At 38.3% G+C, this 22278-nt stretch overlaps 1 protein-coding gene across 1 annotated transcript; it reads left to right on the top strand.

The window, feature by feature from the left end:
• Positions 1-3017: 3017 nt before the first annotated feature.
• Positions 3018-22011, top strand: LOC140241419 (aqualysin-1-like). Its single transcript, XM_072321150.1, has 8 exons — positions 3018-3128; positions 13664-13801; positions 14586-14715; positions 15459-15574; positions 16572-16713; positions 18236-18420; positions 20839-21010; positions 21872-22011. Exons 1-8 carry the CDS (start codon positions 3018-3020, stop codon positions 22009-22011), a joined length of 1134 nt encoding a protein of 377 aa, XP_072177251.1.
• Positions 22012-22278: the final 267 nt, after the last annotated feature.

The following is a 22278-nucleotide window of genomic DNA, read 5'->3' as shown; positions in this document are numbered from 1 at the left end:
ATCCTCATCGAGGGAGCGAAGCGACCGAGCGGGGGAGGGTGTGGGAGGGGGATACCCCTTCGAACGGTATGGACTTTTTGTAAAAACAGAGTATAAAAGTCGCTTTTATAGAGCATTTTAAATTAAATTTCCGAGGAATTAAACATAGTAAAAGAAATCACTGCGAAGTACTATGATAACTTATGAAAACTTTTCATTTCACTATGAGTATTACGGGCAGAACGAGAGAGCCACTTTCACTTTGCAGTTTATCTGAAATGTACTCATTAAAAGCTTAAACGTGATCGCATCGTTCGAACAATAAAAAATATTCTTATACTGCTAGAAAGCAAAGAAGAAAATGAAAAATGTAAGGTTTACTAAAGGTATGTTTCAGCGGGCACACTCGAGGACACGAGGCTACCATACACTAAATTTACTCATAAGTTACTATTAGTGTATAGATACAATAATGTATGTTGTTAGTGTATTATAATTTTCGCCCCGTTAGGGGCGAAAATTTTTGCATTTCCAGTTATGAAATTACAACATTTCGACAAAAAATATGCCTTTATTGTTAATTTTGGTCTTTAAATCAGTGATTAATTATTTGTTACAGGGGGCACTTTGGGGGGAGGGGGCAAAAACTCGTTTTGCCCCCCCCCCCCTGCCCCCCCCCCCCTCTTCCGGCGCCCTTGACATCATCATAATTATATGAGTAATGCTATCAAAACATTTCGTAGGTTTCTTTTTGAGTATTTCATTAACAGTCCGCCAAAGAGCACTTTTATCGTCCTTATTAGATTCGAATTTATTTGAAATATATGATTTACGTAAAACTCGAATCAAAGTAGTTAATTTGTTTCTATATGTTTTATACCTTTTCACGTTTTCAGGAGTAGGTTTTCTCAGAGATATTTTATAAAGACGGTTTCGAGTAAGAATGGAATGTACAAGACCTTAAGGACCCCGTTTACAGTGCGAGGCTCGGCCGCGGCCGAGCCGCGGCCGAGCCCAGCCCCGCTTCAGTGTAAACGCGCAAAAGGCCAAATGCGAGGCCAAAATTGGCCTCGCATTTGGCCTCGCTCTGGAGGTGGTCTCGGCCGCGGCCGAGCCCGGCCTCTTCTTGGTGTAAACGCAAACTGGGCCAAATGCGCGGCCAAATGCGCGGCCAATTTTAGTCTGGCTTCCAAACCCTCTGCCTGTATCTTTCGCTATTCAGGATATTAACCCCCTCAACGTGGAAAACTAGTATAGTTTAAGGTGGTTTTGTCCTGCAAAGGATTTTTTCCTTCGGCAAAGGCCTTTGCCCGAACGGCGACTTCGTCGCCACGGAATTCATTTGGCAAAGGGTCTGAAAACCAGACAATACCAAATTGCGTTTGTTTACAAGCAGAGCGCCACTACGACAAAATATTGAAAGGTTTGAATCAAAAGCGCGGCCGAGCCCAGCAGTGTAAACGGACAAAATTGCGAGGCTCGGCCGCGCAATTGAGGCCGGAATCGGCCGCTGCCGAGCCGCGGCCGAGCCCGGCCCCGCACTGTAAACGGGGTCCTTGAGTAATCCAGGGTAGCCGAGCTCTTTTCCTTCCATTTGTTTTTGGAGTTTTAATGGTGTTGTTATTCATTTACTCTTTTGTATGAGCTACGAAGTACGATTTGGTTTAAATGTGAATTGTATATCTGATGTAATTTGTTAGCAGAGCCAGCTGAAAAGCAAAAAAAAAAAAATAATAATAATATGAAATTAAAATTGAGGTACGATCGAAACAATGTCGTCGACTCGTGAGTCCATAGCTGACTAAAGTCCGATTTCGCGCAGCAGTTTGCACTAGCTATTCGGGTCTCAAATATCATGAATACGTTTCTCACATCACATTAACTAGACAGATGTAATTCCGCAATCGCGTTATTTTTTTTTTTCATTTACATATCAAATTATTCTAATATCTATGGCCACCGACAAAGGGGGGGGGGGGGTTAAATTATGTCGATGAAAAGAAAATGTCTTCATAGAGTTTCGGTTCGTTTTATTATTTTTTTTTAACAATCCATGTCCTCAAATCAGAGGTATACATATAGATTAATATTTTTAAAACAAAAGCTGCACTATAGTTAGCACCTTTCACATAAACAGTTTAGGAAACCCGGTGTTTTTATTCAGATTCCCCTTAGTACGCTCAACAACCAGAAGGGAGAAAAGAGAGAAAAAAGACAAAGAAACAGACAATTAACGAAGCAACGGAGTGCCCATGTGCAACTTTAAGTAGAATTGTAGGTCAACAATAGCGTGAGCTAGCTGCCTGACTGTTTACCGCCAGGCACCAGGCATGACGAACCTCTACGTGCTCAGAGACTGACCACTGACCCATACAGGGCTCACACCTGTAAATAAAATGGAATGTCCCAGACCCCTTCACAAATTCGTACCAAAGATACCAAAATAAATGAAGAGAAAAATTAATTAAAAATCAGTGATGCAGTTTGGCAAAAAACTGAATAGCTGTAGATATTGAGTATGAATTCCTCTACAAACTGCATTTTGGTTGGAAGATGAAAGCTTTTCTGATGGAATTTGAGGGGACTATATTTCATTGGCTGCATGTACCGAAAATAGCTGATTTTTTGAGTGACAAGAACTCGTAGTCTGGCTTTGCGGACCCTTGGACAGAGTTTGAGCCGAAGAACCTGCCTTGAAAATTTGATGGATGAAAGGGTATATCTCACTTATTCAGGTTAGTGAATATGAATCACCTCATTTCTCCCAGCTATTTTACAGAATGTTTTGAAATTTGAATTTTAACACACGTCTCCATGGGGAATTATTTACCAGTGTGAGCCCTACAGTGTCCACCAGTGAGTATATGATTATCAAAAACCTCTGTGGACATGCATCAAGGAGCGTCATGCGTGCGCATTAGATCTCTTCAGCATGACAATGGTACTGGTCAACACGAAGACTTGGAGTTCATTCTGCTCTGAATCGCTCCTGCGAGTAACAGGTTCCAAGCAGTACGAGAGAAGACGAATTTAGAATGATGAGGATTTTCGTCTACTTCTGCGCCCTTCTGGCGACTTCTTACGCTTACAACGCCACTCTGGATACGACAGCAGAAGCCATTAAACATCACTACATCGTGGTACTCTATGTAAGTTCACATTAATGGCGCACATGCTTATACTGTTATACTACTGACTAACACTGAAGTACAAAGTGGAGTTTTGGTTATGTTTATGAACGTATAGTTCAAAGATCAACCGCAGCTCTTTTACTAGTTCCCAATCCAAACTGAAATTTAACACCTATGCTGACCATATCGACCACTGGACATGAACAAGTACTTCAATTCATTACCACCCCCCCCCCCAATTTTTTCGATCCTGCAGTATTTAATAGATTTTAGAATTACTTTTGGAGCAGAAACACAAAACAAAAAATTTGGTGCTCGTGATGTTTTCTGCAGAGAATTAATCCTGGTAGAAATGCCGAAATAAAATAGGTTTTACATTATAGTTGAAAACATTCTACCAGTAATTCAGAGTTTCCCTCACTTTTTTTTTCTCTCAACGATATTTTTCCCCCTGTGTGTGTGCGTTGTGTGTGTGTGTGTGTGTGTGCGTGTGCGTATTTTAATGTTGTGTTTTGTTTGACGTATTATATGTGTTTGAGTCTTTTAAGCGCCATTATTGATTAATTTTCGTCAATTTTAATCATGGACACAGTTTAAGGACATGCTTTTTGCAAACACGTATCTCGTCCGTTTCTGGTACTGAAACTATTTCATTGTTTGTTTGTTTTTTTTTCAAATAATTTTATTGCCTGATAAATAAATGAATGGAACATTATCTAACCCAGTGTTTGCGCCTGTATATTTACAGGGTGTGTTCGTAATTATTAATGTGTTGGCTCACTCTTATAGTGAGACCTCATCTTCTGTTTTGTCAACCAGAATGTGCAAAGTGCACTGTTGGCCATGTTGTTGTTGTTTTTTCCATGAAGGTACACAGACTCTCTGTGTGTGAAGGATTAAAGGAGAAAATCTAGTCCAAATTCAAATAAGTTAGTGTGATAAAAAGAGTCAAATCTTACGAGTTCAACGGTAAAAATTTGACTGAAATCGGATGTAAAATAAGGAAGTAATGACATTTTGGAGTTTTCCTTATTTAATAAAAGCAGGTCTTGTACAGTGGATGTGAATATGCAAATGAGTTAGCTAACCATGCCATAACCTCACAATCTTCCATCGATTGTATAAAAAAAATGACGAAAATTCAATAGTTTTGTCATTGACGTCTGAAACAGGATGCTATTCCAGGTTGGGTAGCTTCAGAATAATGATCAATTAAGTATATGAGGATTTGAGCTTCGGGCATAATTGCGTTTTGAATGAAAAACTAAAAAAAAAAAAAACTAAAAAAAAAATCTATGTACAAACTATATTGTAAGTTGTGAGGGAAAGACATGCTCACTGTATTTGCATATTCATATTGAAGGATCATTAGGCGATCAAGAACTGTTTCCCCCAAAAATAACGAAACTTCAAAATGCCAAAGGTTCCTTATTTTTAATCCGATTTCGATCAAAATTATATCGTTGAACTCATAATAATTTACTCTTTCTTATCAGAGTACAATATTTTTACTGGATTTCTCCTTTAATAACCCAGTTCGGGGGTTCTACTTTGCGCATGAGCTGAAAAAAGTCATTTATACTGAGAGACAAGTTGATTTTTAAATGCACACAAAGTTAAGCATCTGTGATGCAACAATTAATTATTATCCAATCCACGTAATCCTTATTAATGGCGCCTGCCAGTACATCCACCTGACAGAAAGCCTAGTATTCAGGAATGGATGTTTCCCAAAGTGTTGGCTGACCCGGTGACTGAGAAACTATTCTGGTCACTTTAATCTACACAGGTTCATTCTTTTCTAGTTGAATACGAGTTCCTCCAGTTGCTTTGTTGGGCAAATTGATGCATTATGTCGCTATAATTGAATCGAGTGAAGTGCCTAATCAACTGAGAAAAATAAAAGGACGTTTTGAACCCATGTGCACATCTACGAACTATAATGTATCTCCGAACTACCTTAGTGCATAAAATTTATAAACTTTCAAAGTTGAGAGAGTGAGACAAATCGGCCACTTTGTGTGACCTAAACAAGACAGTGTTGAGCACCTGGTTTGCACACAGAAATTCGACAACTTTCCTTTATCTCACTAGAAAAAAATCTTAACCTGTTCTTTGTATGTGACAAGAATGATACTTTTTTTTTGCGTGTGCTCAAGTGGAGAAGTCCTATCTTTACCCAAATTATGAGAAAGTAATATGTGAAAACTTTTACAATGAATAACTTTTAATGTGTCCAGGGGTTATACCCAAGAATTTCGGAGTTACATCTCTGATTTTTCTTCTATCATAAGAAGCAACATAATATAATTATCAAGATGAAATGTCCCTTTAAAAGGTCTCACCTCACGTCCAACTGGACCCCATGGAAGACCAGCTATATTTCAGCTGAACATTGGCCATCCAGCCTTTCCAGATAGGAAAAAAAAAATGAAACAAAAAGGAAAAGGATAGTCGATCGGCGGGGGTGGGGGGGGGGGATAGTTGCCCCACCCCCAATAATTCCGAAGTTATTGAAATTGTTCGTGTTTTTGATAGAAACTGTCCAAATATTTTACCAAAAAGCGTGCACAAGACTGCTGAATTTCAATAATGAAAATGCAAAATCTCCCTCACCCTCCTCAGTTAATTTCCCATTAACTTAGCAACCTTTTATATTGACAGATTTTTCCGAAACTTTCATCGAAAGTGTGCACCAGATCTGTCACTTCAGTGAAAAAATACAAAGGTGAAATGGGAGGGAATATCTTCTTTCAATTACCCCCCCCCCTTGGTTTCCCTTGATAAATCTAGTATACTTTTGGGATTGACAATTTCCCAAATTTGATCGAAAAAAAAAAATCGAGTTCATGAGATATTCCTTTCATATCTAAAATTCCAATTCAATTCCCTCATCTTCTTTTAATTTACCCTTTCCCCGCTCGAATCCTATCCATAGATTTATACTCGACACACTTTGGGGATTGACAATTTTTCCAGATATTACATATAAGTGTCCATGAGATCGGTCTATCTTGATTCTATGTGAGAGGGCTTCTCAGTCTCACACGCTCCCTTCCCAGTCCCCATCAAGAGCTGAGACACCGCGATTTACAGAGTCATTCACATATCTGTGAAAATAATGTATTTTCTTACTGTTTTGAAAGAAGAAAAAAAAAAAAAAAACCTTCACACCCTCCCCCCTCCCTGCTCGGTTACTCCGTTCCCTCGCACAGCTCTTCTCACACAAAGTTCCCCCCCCCCGTCCCAATCGTGAAAACGAATCGACGCCCCTGACAGTACAGATGAAGATGATCCAACTGGGTGTATTTTGTATAAAAGGAGATGAGTGTATTACAGAAACAAAACACACAAAAAACCCTCTTCTCTACCAATCTGACACACTGTTAAACTGAGAGGAGTATATGGATGTGAAGGCTTTATGAAGTCACTGAAGCTTTGTCGGCTCCCAGTATTTGCAACAGCAAGAAAGCTAGAATCGTGCTGTTCAGTGTCTACGGTCCTACCGGCTTATCGTTAAACCCATATGATCGGTTCAAGACGTCACGTTTGCACATGGAATTAAAAGGGATCATCTTTTGATAGGATTGTCTGCTCTTTGAAAATTTAGTACAGGCATTACAGCAAGAGAGACTTACACGCGGACTGGACCTTGACGCCTTACAAAAGACGTCGAAACAGGTCCTATTCGAGTGGCAAATCCGAAACAGGATAATTTATGTATGGGCTACCTGTAGTGGAAGCCATTCAATCGTGAGGGCGTACGTGTATTTCTATGAAAAGGCTGCCGTGTGTTTCGGCGGCACCAGTCACGAACAATTTGTAAGCTTAAAACGTTAATAGAGATCGATGATTTAAGTTGTCCTTTTTTCAAGTTTGAAAAGCTCATGTCGTGGCTAAAGACACAATGATGAAGAAGAGCACGGCAGCATTCACCAACATTTGGAAGAAATCTATCTTCTTAATTGTACAATGAATACCCAGTAATCTTCTTTTTTCTTCTTTTAGCAGCTTACACTGAGTTTCGAGGAGAACAGTCACGCTTTAAGACATAGCCTATATAGTGTATAATTAATTCCATTCAGTTCGCAATGTAGAGCATCAGGGGTAAGTCAAATCCGTAGTGTCATTGAATCTTAAGTCCTATATACAGTCGGATTTCGTGAAGGTTTATCCCCAGAACAGTGTGGTTCATCTATGAGCTACATTTTGATGACAAGTACCAGCCTAAACCCAACAAATACAGGATAATGTTGAATCGTCGATACAGGGGCGTCACCAGCTTTTTTTCAAGGGGGGTGCGTTTTGACACTAAATGTAATGAGATTTTTTGGGCAGACGTTTTTAATTCAGGAATCTCTCAATCCCCAGACTTTAAGTTTTTTTTTTTTTTGTTTTTTGTTTTCCCCAAAAAAAAAGCCCCCCCCCCAAAAAAAGAGAAAAAAATGAAAAATAGATAAATAAACAAATAAATAAAAATAGATAAAATAAGATAGATATGTATATAAATAAATAAACGCGAAAAAACATAGCTACAAACGGCAGTTTTTGGACTGTAAAATGTCAAAATTTCCAAGCTCGCTCGCTCCGCTCGCTCGCATTCAATCGCTATGCCATTCTCCTAATGTTGCTGCCAGTAATTGCCAGCAGTTGCGCCTGGGCCACCCCCCCCCCCCTTAATTTCCAAAGCTAATATATATATATATATATATATATATATATATATATATATAGATATATATATATATAGCTACAAACGGCAGTTTGGGGACTGTAAAATGTCAAAATTAATGGTCAAATTTATTCGTTATGCCATTTTCCTAACGTTGCAGCAAGACGTTTATTGCCAGCAGTTGAGCCCGGTGCGCCTCCCCCTTAATTTCCAAAGCGAAAAACATAGCTACAACGGCAGTTTTTGGACTGTAGAATGTCAAAATTTTCAAGCTCGCTCGCTTCGCTTGCTCGCATTGAATCATTATGCCATTCTCCTAATGTTGCAGCCAGTAATTGCCAGCAGTTGCGCCCGATGCGCCCCCATTAATTTCCAAAGCGAAAGATATAGCTACAAACGCCAGTTTCGGGACTGTAGAATGTCAAAATTTTCAAGCTCGCTCGCTTCGCTCGCTCGCATTTAATGGTTATGCCATTCTCCTAATGTTGCTGCCAGTAATTGCCAGCAATTGCGCCCGATGCGCCCCCATTAATTTCCAGAGCGAAAGATATAGCTACAAACGCCAGTTTGGGGACTGTAGAATGTCAAAATTTTCAAGCTCGCTCGCTTCGCTCGCTCGCATTAAATGGTTATGCCATTCTCCTAATGTTGCCGCCAGTAATTGCCTGCAGTTGCGCCCGATGCCCCCCCCCCTTAGTTTCCAAAGCGAAAGATATAGCTACAAACGGCAGTTTTGGGACTGTAAAATGTCAAAATTTTCAATCTCTCTCGCTCCGCTCGCTCGCATTTTATTGTTATGCAATTCTCCTGATGTTGCTGACAGTATATAATTTGTCGTTTCACACCGTCATTCCATAATCCATGTATGGAAAACTTACAATGTTGCTCAATGACTGCGTTGTTGAATGTATTACATTCTGTAATGTATTGTAGTCCCATTATTGCGCACGCACACACGCACATGCATACACACCGTCAAAATTACTTTTCCACAAGGTGCCCACCCCCAATGTTTCGACCCACCGTACGCCACTTTACATATATATATATATATATATATACACACACACACACACACACACACACACACATATATGTATATATATATGTATATATATAGATGTGTGTGTGTGTGTGTGTGTATGTGTATATTGTGTAACATTATGTATGGTCTATCGTGAGCCCCCTCCAATATTTGCCCCCCAATCCAAAACTGCTTCCGGCGCGCCTGACACGAGGGTGTACATAAGGGGCATTTCTCCTCCCAAACAAAGATGATTTCGTATTTTCAGACCTGAAATTCAGCGATCTGGTGCAAAGTTTTGGTGCAATACAACTGTACTTAAATTTTGAAAAAAAGCTGGTGACGCCCCTGTATCGACGATTCAACATTATCCTGTATTTGTTGGGTTTAGGCTGGTACTTGTCATCAAAATATAGCTCATAGATGAACCATACTCAGTGTTCTGGGGATAAACCTTCACGCCATTGGGAAAGGGTTGATTTTTAATTGAAAGGAGATACATATCCCTACCCCCACGACGGAACTTTTGCATTTTTTTTTTATCAAGTAAAGTGACAGATTTGGTGCACACTTTCGATGAAAATTTTGTAAATCTGTCTATCTACGGAAAATAGACCGAACTGGGGAAGGTGTGGGAAGAGGTAGCCCCCTCCCACACGAGATAGACTTTGCTTTTTTAGAATTGAAATTGAATTGAATTGAAACCTGCCATCTGGTGCACACTTTGGGTGAAATAATCGGACAGATTTCTAGCAAAAAAGGAAAAAAAAAGCAAGAAAATCTTTTCATCTCGGGAATAATAATTATGTAGGGTGGGGCAGATAATGGTGCGCTTGCCCCTCGAACATTTATGGAGGCAACTTTTTTTTTTCTGTCAAAAAGCAAGAAAATCTTCTCATCTTATTAATTATTATGGGGGGGGGGGGCAAATTATAATATGCTTGCCCTTCCAATGTTTGTATGGGGGTAAACTCTTTTTTTCTGACAAAAAAAAGCAAGAAAATCTTCTCGTCTCGGGAATTAACTGGGGGGGGGGGGGCAAAATGATATACTTGCCCCTCCATTTTTTTTTTATGAGGCTAAGGCTCGCACTTGGGCTGCATTGTCAATATGGATTGGTCAGAAGTAACGTGCTGTACATAAACCCTACATAGCATACATACATGCAAACGTGTACGTGCTCCGTACCGTACGGATGTACAGTACGGTCGATAAATAGTAAACACTGTTGAATACTCGTAGATATGTATAAAATCAGTGCTGACAGAGCCCAGGATGAGAATTGTTTTTGCCCCACGATTTTGTTGTCCCTGGTGCAAAATAACAAAAAAGTAAAAAGTAAAAAAACAAGAATAATTATTTAGCGTCCGGTATTCAGGTCGCTCGCAGACTGAAGTGGTGATTTTTTTTTTTTTTTTTTTTTTTTGTCTGAAGGGGGGTGCGTCCGCATCCCCCCCCCCCCCTGGTGACGCCCATGCGATACCTCATTAGTCATGAAACAAAACATGTTATCACCACTAAAAATCAATACACCCCGTACGGAATATTGTAAGAGATCTCTGCATTATCAAGGGTCAAACCTTTGGAACGACTTACCTCGTTTTATGCAAGTTTTGTCATCTCTTCCTGCTTTTAAAAAGCAGAGTAGAATTTTATCTTTCAAGGTTTAACCCTATTGTGACTTGTACTAGGAAAAACAGAAGGCAATACATATTATGTTTATTTCTATGACACCGGGAACTGACATATCACTTGTTCTGTTGTTGTTGTTGTTATAGTTGTTTTTGTTTATATTCTCTCGGTTTCTTTCTTTCTTATTCATGCTGTATCTATATCATAATATAATTTTGTAACACATGCTTTTTTTTTTACTGTTTGGTTGATATATTATTGTTTACGTTTGTTTTGATTTTAACGTTGTGCATTTGAATATATGTTTTTGTATATTTTTATTGCGCAGGGCCCCTTGGTAGAACAGTTTTTTTTTTTAAATCTGAAAGGGCTACCCTGTTGAAATAAAACGGAAATGAATAAATAAAATAATCATATTACATTTATCTGACCTAGGATACAATTTGAGGCCATGGGACCAGGGTAAGAGTATAGAGAACGAGACAATGTGCATCATTCATGAAACGTTTTACTATACAACGAGAAAAAAAAAAAAAAAAGGAAATACAAAACAAGTAGTTGTTTGGTACAGAACCTGTTTTTTGTTTGTTTTTTGTCTTTCTCGTAAGGTTAGGGCTAAAAATAAAATGTTGTCATTGTTATTTTGTGCGAAGATTTGCATTCATTTATTATTGTTGTTATTATTATCATTATTATCATCATTATTATTATTATTATTATTATTTGATAAGAATGTCAATGTCTTTGTCAGTGTCCTGTACTTCAAGGATAGACACCAATTTCCGTGAAGGCAGTGTGTTTGAGGACAGTCAAAAACAAAATAAATAACAAAAACAAATAGGCAAATCCGCTTGTGTCAACAAAAATGTCGGATTTTTCGTCCCAGCATACTAATATACTATTAGTTTGTTTATTCTTTCAAGACTTTCCCCTCTCTGAATTAACTAATTGTACCCATAGAGTTGTTCTTAATTCCATAAGAATTAAGCACTCAGACTTTGCCAGAGGCATAATTATAGGGTCACTATCGCCAGATAAAGAACCGTGTATTATTATTATTATAATTATTATTATTATTATTATTATTATTATTACTATCATCATTATTATTATTATCATCATCATCATCATCATCATCCAAAAAAAAAAAAAAAAGGATCATGATCTGGATCTACGCTAAAAACTTATTACTTTTTTACCACTCCTTGCATTAAAGTCTGAAAATCTCATCCAAATAATAAGTACTGACACGCAAAAACCGAAACGAATGTGGGCAAAAACATAAACTAGATTCTTGGCGGATAGGTTATGATGGAGTGAATTGTTCCCCTCCCCACCCCCCACCCCCCCCCCCCCCCCCAGTGTATTAGCCATCAAAATTCGTTTGTTTGAGTGATAATGATGCCCGATTAGGCCCGAACTGTAGCGTAAAGCTTCAGAGTGTGACCCCGTCATCCACGGCCGCAGACCTTCAGAATAAGGTGATCTACTTTACCAATGAGTTGGGCAAAATCTATATCAGATACAAAAAATTCAAATCTGGTAAAATTAGATTACACACATTATTGTCATGGACTGTGGAGTTGAAGAAAGTTGTATAGAAAGGTTACATGTAGAGTATACGATGTTTCATAATCTTTCCGTATCAGAAAGTCCGCATGCTCATTTTAGCAGTTGCGCATTTTTGAAGTACTGGGCCCTGTTTTATGAAGAGTTATAATTGATTATATAGTTGATTTCTATTAAAAGTCTATGGCATCATGTGTGGTCAGGAAATTTGTAATCGATTATTATGTTTTGATAAAACTTAGAAACGTGCGCTTAGAAACGTCAGTATGAAGCGCCATATAAATGCAATTATTATTATTATTATTATTATTAAAACGGGGCCCTGAGCCCTGTTTTATGAAGAGTTATATGTTTGACTGTTATAGTTGATTTCTGTTGTAAGTGCATGGCAGCTTGGTGCGGTAAAGAAATTTGTAATGGATTATATCTTTGATAAAACGAGGCCCTGGGCTTAAAGTCAATTATGCCGTCATTAGTAGTTAGAGTCTGTTGATGGCTACAGTGGGGTTATCCATGCAGACAATAACAATCTATTCTCATTGTCCAGTCTTTCAGAGGTGAGGGGTGGGGGGCTTCAAGCTCTCTCTTTTTTTTCCCTTCTCTTGCTCATTAACAAACATTTATTTCTTTCTTATAGTGTCACATGAAAACAAATCAGGGTTTAACTCAATTGAAAATTTAGAAATGGTGGGGATTCCCTTCTTGGGAATTAAGCCTTGTGCAGATTGGTTTCTATCCTAATGCCTTGTCATGACGTCTTCCTATCGAAACTTGATGTGGCTTGTTTCTCGCAGAGAGATATTACTTTGTAGATAATACATTATATAGTAGAAATTGTTATGTATTTTTTTAACTACTGTCTAAAAAAAAAAATGATGACTTGAACCCCATTGGTATACTGTTCAAAAAAACCAAAACCCAAAGAGCAATGTAGATTGAGTGAAAGCAGCAACATTAGTAGAACACATTGAGGAAAATCGGACAATCGATGCAAAAGTTATGAATTTTTAAAGTGTTGGTGTTGGAACCGGATGAAGAGATGTAGAGACTACTAGAGTTCAAGTCGTCACGTGTGGACAACAATAATCAAATGAAATATAAAGGGAATTACAAAAAAAAAAAAATCATGAATATTACACATTCCACCAACTTGATACTGACATACGTTAAGGTAGTTACGTGTTCTTTTATCATGTTAGAAAAGTGAAATCATGTTTAATTTTCTTTATATCTTCTTTGCATTGCTGTCCACACATGATGTCATAAACTCAAGTAGTCTCCTCATCCGGCGATTCAAACACAAAAACTTTAAAAATTCTTAACTTTTGCATCGATTGTCCGATTTTCCTTAAACTTTCTCTGATGTGTTCTACTAATGTTGGTGCTTTCACTCAATCCACATTTCTCAGTGGCTTTTGGTTTCCGTTCATAAGAATCTGAGCTATACTGCAGGTGTTTGTGTCTCTTGGTTCCTCCCAGTTTATTATCCTCAAACAGGGAGGTGGACCTCAAACTACCACTTCTTTTTTTCCTCAGTTCAAGTTTCTCTTCTTCAACCAAACAAAAAACGGTAACTTGAAAATATGAGGGTAGTGATAGTAATAATAATGCTGACTGCTGAACCTTTGTTTTGAAACTCTCGTCTTTACTTTTCAGCCAGAGTATGACCTTCAAGTATTCGAGAACACCATTGTGGGGGACAAATCCGGTATCTTCCAAGAAGCTCTGATCAAATGGAGGTACACCGTGATCAATGGTCTTTCCATCAAACTACTTCCACATGCACTGGAAAAGGTAAGAAAAAAAAAAAACATGCACAAGCTGATTGTGTACATCATTGCTTCAAGTGTGAAGAGTACAGATGATAGTTAAGTGCTGGCTCGATTTGAAACAGTTATGTGGCCAATTGAAACAAGAAGAAAACAAACAATGCTGTCCATCCAGTCACTGTTGTATTTTTTATGAGGTGGTGGTTGAGTTTGTCATAAACAATTAGATATTGCAGGAACTTTCAACCAATGTTAAGCTTCACCCATATAGGCGTCGAAAGTAGAAACAAAACGGCGGAGTGGAAACAAAAAAAAAACTAAAACAATCGGTCGTACAGTAGAAAGTGACATTAAAAAAGAAACAGATAAAACTGCAAACATCGTGATAGTATCCAAGTGAATCAGACGGTGCTAATGATCGTTTTGCAAGCTCCTTCTTGGCTAGAGCAGCAACTACAGTGCACTCCCGTTATAACGAGCACAATCATAACGAAGTATCGGATACAACAGGGTAAAATTCAGGACCAAAACTTATCATCTAGACATCATCTTTCCACACTTTATTTTTTCGGATATATGATAATCTCGATATAACGAAAGAAAACTACCGTTCCCGAGGACTATATCGGGTGTGGCCTGCTTTAAGCTATCATGGAATTAGTAAGTAAAACCAGTGTCTGACGGAAGTGTCTTGATAGAAGAAGACATCGGACCTCTTAGTAAAGCCGATTTTGGTTGATTTCTAGGACAGATTGCCTTTCCATTGCCCTTCATCATTGTATCTCCATTTCAATGCCCTTTCCATATAGGTCCGTGCCATGGAAGCCGTGAAGTACGTGGCCGAAGACGGAATTGCCCGCACATTCGCCCAGGCATCGTGGGGTCTCGATCGCGTCGACCAGCGAAATTTGCCCTTGGATGGGGAGGCTAACTTTGAAGGTAGTGCAAGACCCCGGACCAGTTGAAGTGTTGATGGCAACAGCGATGGTGCCGTCTAATTATCTCGCATCCTATCACCTTTTGAAAAAAAAAAATGAAATAAAACCAACGCAATGCACACTTTCATGCAAACTATAACTCGACCATATTTTATCACTACTCTTTTTCAAAACATGCTGATACCACCTTTGTAGTTATGAGCTAATATTGAAGAGAAATTACAATTTAGATAAGCTGTTTTAATGGCCCCCTAAACTTTTCCCCAGATGAATTCAAAGTCTCTAATAATATACTGAAATACGGTGATGCAAATGGGCAAATAGTCATTCAGTCAAAAAATACTGAAAGAAAAGGAGGAAGACTTAGGCAGAGAAATAGGCATATAAATACAGATAAATGGATAGATGAATGGAGACTATTATATAACAAGAACAGATGGAAATGGAGATTGATTCATCGAATAATTGATCGATCGATCGATCGATTGATTTGATTGATTGATTGATTGATTGATTGATTGATTGATTGATTGATTGGTTGATTTGTGATTATGTAGAAATATCAAAGATATCTTCTCGAATTCAGACTCTTACTCAATTCTGGTACACTGTTTTATGCTCGCAGTCCGCTGCTGCAATAGTGAAGTCTGCAGATAATTAATCTTAGTGAACCTAACTCAGAGATTTAAAAAAAAAATCTCAACCATAGACTAATTACATGGTTTCAATTTCCGTCTAATCAAGGTAACGGCAATGGCGTCAACGTGTATGTCATAGATACAGGAATCTACCCGGAAAGCAAGTATTTCGCAGGACGGGCTTCTGTGGCGTTCGACGCGATTGGAGATCGAGATGCTTATGTGAGTACCCCTTTGCTCAGAGAAATGCACCTTGGATTTTATCTCACGGGAGGTTTATTGATCTACTTTAAACAAGTTTTCTGTTCATTGTTGCATCCTTTGTGACGACTGCACGGTAGAGTATACCATGTTGTATGAAATCCGTATCACAGAGATAACTACTCCAAAATCCCTATCCATTATAATGTTACAATAAAGTATCATGTATAGGTGACAATCGTAAGCATCGCACGCCTAAACCTCTCCCTTTAATTCACCCGATTTAAAGGAATTACTAGTGATAGACGTGGCGTCTACGAGACACACTTTCTTTTCAAACGACCTAAAGCCAGCCATGTAATCCGAGCTTTCAGGCGTATCATCACCCAATTCATACAAATTCTCATATGGGTAAAGTGCAACGGACCTTGGTCCGTGTAGTACGTGCTACTTCATACAAAGCCGATTGGTTCAAAATGGGAATTAAGCTACAAGGACTTACTAATACCATGTCAGCGTCTTTGGTTATCACTCCATATCCTCGGGTTAAAACTTTAAACCGTTTGAACTCATGCAGCAACTGACGTATTGGATGGAGCAGTTAGAATTAAGTTATCAAGTGATCTTATAAGGACATATACTTGCCACTGCGAATTGAGTGGGTAACATCCTTGAAGTCGTTTTTGTACCTATGACGATGAGGTCCTCTTGACTCTTGTTTGAAGATAGATACCTATCAATTTGTTGGGCAATAATGATTACTGGGCCTTCTGGGGAAAACAATGGTATTGAAATTGGAGAGGCGAAGTTCGGTACCTACCGTAATTAAGTTCTGAAAATGGTTATAAAAAAAAAGAGAGAGAACAAGATTCCATTGCGATGAGATGAGTTATGGTAAGGTGCCTTTCGAGTTTATTATAAATTACAGATTTCATAAAACGTTGTACCTACTATATAAATGATTTCAGTGAAATGAAATAACAATTATGAGAATGCAATGTAATACTGATGTTGACAGGGCGTCGACTGTAACGGTCATGGAACACACTGCGCGGGAACTGTTGGCAGTGATGTGTATGGCGTCGCACGGGGGGCCAACATCTACGGCGTCCGCGTGCTTAACTGCTACGGTTCTGGCTCGTATTCGCAGGTGATTGCAGGTATGTTTTCTTCCATGGAAACCCGTCAACATTTTATTGATTTTGATATTTACAGAAATTCAAGAAAAAGCTGATGAGAAGTCTAGAGTCCAATTCATATTTCCCCAAATGATACAGTACTAATTCATTAAGAAAAAAAGATGGAAAATTGATATACATGTAAATCAAATCGCATGAAAAGAAAAAGCTAAATCCATGTTTACAAAGGAATGCCATAAATGTATATCAGTTAATGCGACAGTGGCTAACAAAAAAAATGACCCTAACAATAAGCATATGTGTACCAAACCCCGAGAGAAACAACAACAAAAAACAACAAGAACAAACAGTGTATATAGGTATTCCAAAGTCCTTTCTTCCTTTCCTCTCCGATAGCCGACCCGACAGCAGGCATTTCCGGGACTTCTTTTTCGGCGACCTCCCATAACCAAACTTTCAATGAAAAAACAACAACAAACAAACAAACATAAAACCACAAAATATAACAAAAACAAAAAAGCACGACTTCGTCCCTCAGAATGAAATGAGCCCACTCAGCTTACTTCATTCAGGTTGCAAATTGTCTCCATTAAGAGAGAGAGAGAGAGAGAGAGAGAGAGAGGAAAATGAATTTAAAAATAAGCAAACAAAAACAAGTTTACTTTAATCTATTTATAAAATGATACATGTAGTTGCATGTGATTAACCTTCTACGTTCCACTTCACACATAGAAAAAAACACAAAAAGATGTCTTTAACAATCACCGCACAATATTTGCTCTACCGGACAATACCACACTAAAAAGCTTCTAGATCAGCTATTATTATCATTACCTATACATGTATGCTAGCACTGCTACAACTCGTACTATCACTACTACTACTTCGACTGCCGCTACCTTCGCTATTAAAAGCACTATTATGTTGTTATAATTTTTAGTATTATAGTAGAAGCAGTAGTACACGTAGTAGTACACGTAGTTGTAGTCATAGTAGTTGTAGTAGAAGTGTTAGTAGTTACAACGTACGTTGTGCTTTACCATCGAACAGTCATGTATAGGCTGAACATCGAAGAAATTTATATTTCAATAGCTTCATTAGATTTAGAAGAAAATGAAGACTACTGCATGCTAGTATAACATGTTTTATTCGCTGCCTCGGCACTCGCTCGGATTCGTAGTTTTAATATGCATGTGAGCTCTAAGATGTTTTGTGTGATGGATATCTTGAGAGAAAATGAGGTCAACTTTCAAAATATTAGAATCTGCCATTTTTCTTGTTTTACTCCTACATGGCTTTTGTACCCAGCTCTGAGTGAAACGCAACCCAAACGTGCTCATGTTTACATCAACCAATCTTACGAATTACTGTCACCAATTAGATTAAAATGTCAGAGATAATATCGCGCTGGGTTTAGAAAGAAAACACAACAACAAGAGCATTAATGATAACAACAAAAACAACGACAAATAAAAATGAATATCGTGCCTCTATTGTCTTATTTAATCGTATATCGTGTCCGCATTTTGTTGAATTTTGCCAGGGATCGACTTCGTTGCCAACCAAGGAGTAAGACCGGCCGTGGCATCTATGTCGATCGGGGGATCACCCAGCCGGGCCGCGGACGATGCTGTGCGGGGTCTTATCAATAGTGGTGTCACCGCCGTTGTTGCCGCAGGCAACAGTGATATGGACGCCTGCTACGCTTCGCCCAGCAGAGTGTCGGAGGTTTGAGAACCTGTTTTGTTTTGCTTTGTTGTTGTTGTTGTTGTCGTCGTCGTCGTTGCTGCTGTTGTTGTTGTTGTTGTTAATTTTTTAGCTGTCGTGAGTTGAATAGTTCAAGGGAACTGTTACAATCGTCCAGCATTCTCTATACTGCGTACGTCCTACTTAAACTTGTGTTCTGTTTTGTTCGTGTTTGTTTGTTTGTTAAATTACATTTTCATCAACTTTAAAACTGATTGGACTTTGACCAATCTTGAATCCACGGGGAGACTCACCTCCCTGGTACCATAAATGGGGAGAGTAATCAAAGCTTGTAAAAATGATGGTGGTAACCCGTGGAGGCGGGGCGGCTGACCGTGTGAAGCGGACCCATAGCTGATCTTCTAGAATCTTCTTAAAACCCTACACGCTATACCTGGATTTTAACCAAACTTGGCAGAATTTATAAACATGTTAAGGGAATCATAGTTTGTATAATGATAATGATGATATGATGATAGTACTTTTTCATTTTATAGGTTTTCCCGGCCAATTTCGCACTTTCGTCAGTCCATTTGATAAAAGGTTCATTCAATTTAGCGAAAATCTTCGTCACTGCATATTCTGTCATACAAAATTGCAACTTGTTCGTTCAATTTAGTATTTCGATCGATGAAAATGTTCGAATGTTTCGAATTCGTAAAACGGGCATTCAAATTGGCACGTGCTCTTCAGTCATTCAAATTCGCCAGCACTGGCAGAAAACGATATTTCAGTCATTCAATTTCGCGTATGGGCAGTCAAATTCAAAACAAGTTCATTCAAATTGGCGTAATGTTATTTCTATTTTGAAAAGGCGAGAACCGTGATTTATACGTATTTATTATTTATTTATACGTATTTATTAATTATCTGAATTTTTGTTTCATGTACACACTGTTAAGTATATAGTAAAGGTATCTTTGACCCTAAATAACTAAAGTTTGTTGTTTTGTAACGCCCCTCTTCTTTCATACATGTTATCAGAACTATACATGCACCAGTACCATAGATTCACTTCACTTTCTTATGTCCAATCGTGACAGCAGAAAGATACAGGCGTATCTCTCAAGAAGACAGGAAAAGAATCATAGAAGCATTTGAGGGTAATGACCTTGACAAATATTGATGGCTAGAGCTGATCCAAGTACTTTATTCCTAATGAGAATTAACGCAATATAGCATCCACTAAATGAAAATAATGAAACATGCGGATGAAAGAAATAATCACGATGTAAATTGAAATCTCCTACTCCCAATTAATGTCAAAACAAACTTCAGAATAATGTACCTGTGAATGAAATAATGGTATCGAACATTATAAGCACATACACATATTTTGAAAGTACTGTTTCAAAGGTGATATCGGGATAAAGAATGAATACGAAAATATGAAATGTTAAGATGCTTGCTAACAATACCTATGATGAATGAAAATGGGGAAAAAAAGAATAAAAGCATACACGTGTCTAATAAATTTAATGCAGTATATGCGAAATTGGATGCCTAAGAATGAATTCGAATGAACAAGCGCAGCGTATACGTGATCACGTGACTATATCATGCTAAACTGAATGAACGATGCGGGAAATGGTGTTTGTCTTACGAATTTGAAGTGAAAAAGTGCTGATTCGAATGATGTTAAGGGTAATTTGAATGCTCCAAAATGAAAAGATTATAAAATTGAAGTACCGAACATGCCATCTATAGGCTAAATTGTGCTAAATTGGATGCAGCTATTAGGAATTGGACTGAAAAAAAAAGTGCGAAATTGGCATTGAAAACCTATAGTATGAACTTGAATAATAAAAGTTCTGACAATAGTAATAATGAGGAATAAGCAGTCAGTGAGGTTCTCATATTTGCAATGTATTCATTACGAGTACATTACTACGTTTCTGGTCGTTTTATGTATGGTGGTTTGGTTACAGTAGAGCTATCACCAATAACCATATTAGTAACTGCCGCCCCATGATAGAATTAGAACTGCGAAATAGCTCTATTGATATTTCTTTAGACAAACTCCAAATCTCAAGAGCAAAGCTAATCAGTTTTTTTTTCTTTAATCTTCTACACTAGACACAGAAAAGGGTGACAAAGTGGTTTATAAAGACTCACACTCTTTTTGATTATCTCCTTTCTTTTCGCCCCCCCCCCCCAAACGGTACAAGTACTCACAGTCACAAGAATTTACTAAAAGACAAGTTTCACACTGGTTTGCACATTATGAATTTACATGACACAAAAATGGAACCAGACCTTGGTTGGTCACAGTGTTAGTGTAGCCTTCCCATTCGCAAGGTTAATTTCGTCACAACTCTCCAATGATTACATATCATGAAAAATTCATATCATCCTTCCTGAATTTGTAATAAAATTCTCACCATCGTTATCTTTCTGCAGGCAATTACGGTTGGCGCTACGGACATCAATGACCAGAGGGCGTCCTTCTCGAATACCGGGTCATGCGTGGATATTTTCGCTCCTGGCGTCAGCATACCAAGCGCGTGGATCGGAGGATCGGAGGAGACACGAACTATAAGTGGCACCTCAATGGCTACTCCGCACGTAACAGGTACGACAAATAGCCTTCAACCGGGAAATTCATCTTCAGATGAAAATGTTCTCGTATTTCGTTCAACTTTAAGATGATCCAGATTATGAAATCTGGGATTTCCCCTAGGCAAATCAAAGTAGGCCAAAGATGATCTTACATAAGCTGTATTTCTGTATGTCAAACATACCAATGGGCTCGGGACTCCAAACACAAGATACACAAGTAACAAGTCAATATCACATTCTGGTATAAGGTATATAAATACTTATCATGAGAAGTTCACAATGACTGCGCAGAGTTGATAGCCGGTGATAAAATCACAGTTTTTATTTGGATGTGTTTCATTATTTCATGTGAGTTGTCATCCAAGTCGTATCAGACATAACCAGGTAACCCTATTCTTGATTAAAGGAGACCTCCGGATGATTTTCAGATGTTTACATTTGAACAACTATAAATTAGTTATACTGAGGACAGAGTTTCAGAATACATGATAATTTCGATGAAGAATAAGAATATTTTCAAAATTTAGAACAAATTGGAATGAACAAGGATGATGACATGGCAGAGTCACCATAAGAATGCATGAGTTGGGGCTCAAGGAAGCAGAACAAAAGAAGAAGGCATGCATAGACTATACACGGGTGAACTCGCAAGCAAGCGGTATTGTAATGAAATTACACTGCTACATTTCTGAAATATGTGAATCTCCTATGTCATCATCCTTGTTCAGTGTAATTTGTGTAAAGTTTTTCAAAGTATTGTTTCTCCGCTCCAGAACCACAATAAATTCAACAAATCAATACGTTGAGTTGTCGATTTATGTACTACATGATGTGAAATTATGAAAATTGTCTGGAATGCTCCTTTAACGTACAGGTGCGGTCGCCATCATGCTCGGTAACGACAACAGTCTGACGCCCGCAGACATCAAGTGTAGGCTGATCAACGATTCAACAAAGCATGTGGTGGAGGATCCGGGCAGAGAGTCGCCGAACAAGATGCTGTACATCCCTTAACTCCCGAACAAGCCCCCATTACCCTCCCCCACCCCTCCTTCCCCAAATTGGACCAACTGGACAAGACGCTCGAAAAGGAAATGATACCAATATAATACAATACAATACGATACAATACAATACAATACGATACAATACGATACAATACAATACAATACAAAACAATATGATACAACTCACTACAATACACTAAACTACACAACACTACAGTACAATACAATACAATACAATACAATGCAAAAGAATACAAAAATTACAATACAATAC

Source organism: Diadema setosum, chromosome 18 (genome assembly GCF_964275005.1).
Source record: "Diadema setosum chromosome 18, eeDiaSeto1, whole genome shotgun sequence".
In the NCBI taxonomy this organism is placed as follows: domain Eukaryota; kingdom Metazoa; phylum Echinodermata; class Echinoidea; order Diadematoida; family Diadematidae; genus Diadema; species Diadema setosum.
Note: the sequence above shows the minus strand (reverse complement) of the source record. Positions and strands in the feature narration are given on the sequence as shown.

Coding starts and splice junctions, on each gene's coding strand:
- LOC140241419 (XM_072321150.1), top strand. CDS start 3,018: ATGAGGATTTTCGTCTACTTCTGCGCCCTTCTGGCGACTTCTTACGCT. Junction 15,575..16,571: donor TTGGAGATCGAGATGCTTAT/GTGAGTACCCCT, acceptor TGATGTTGACAG/GGCGTCGACTGTAACGGTCA. Junction 18,421..20,838: donor CGCCCAGCAGAGTGTCGGAG/GTTTGAGAACCT, acceptor ATCTTTCTGCAG/GCAATTACGGTTGGCGCTAC.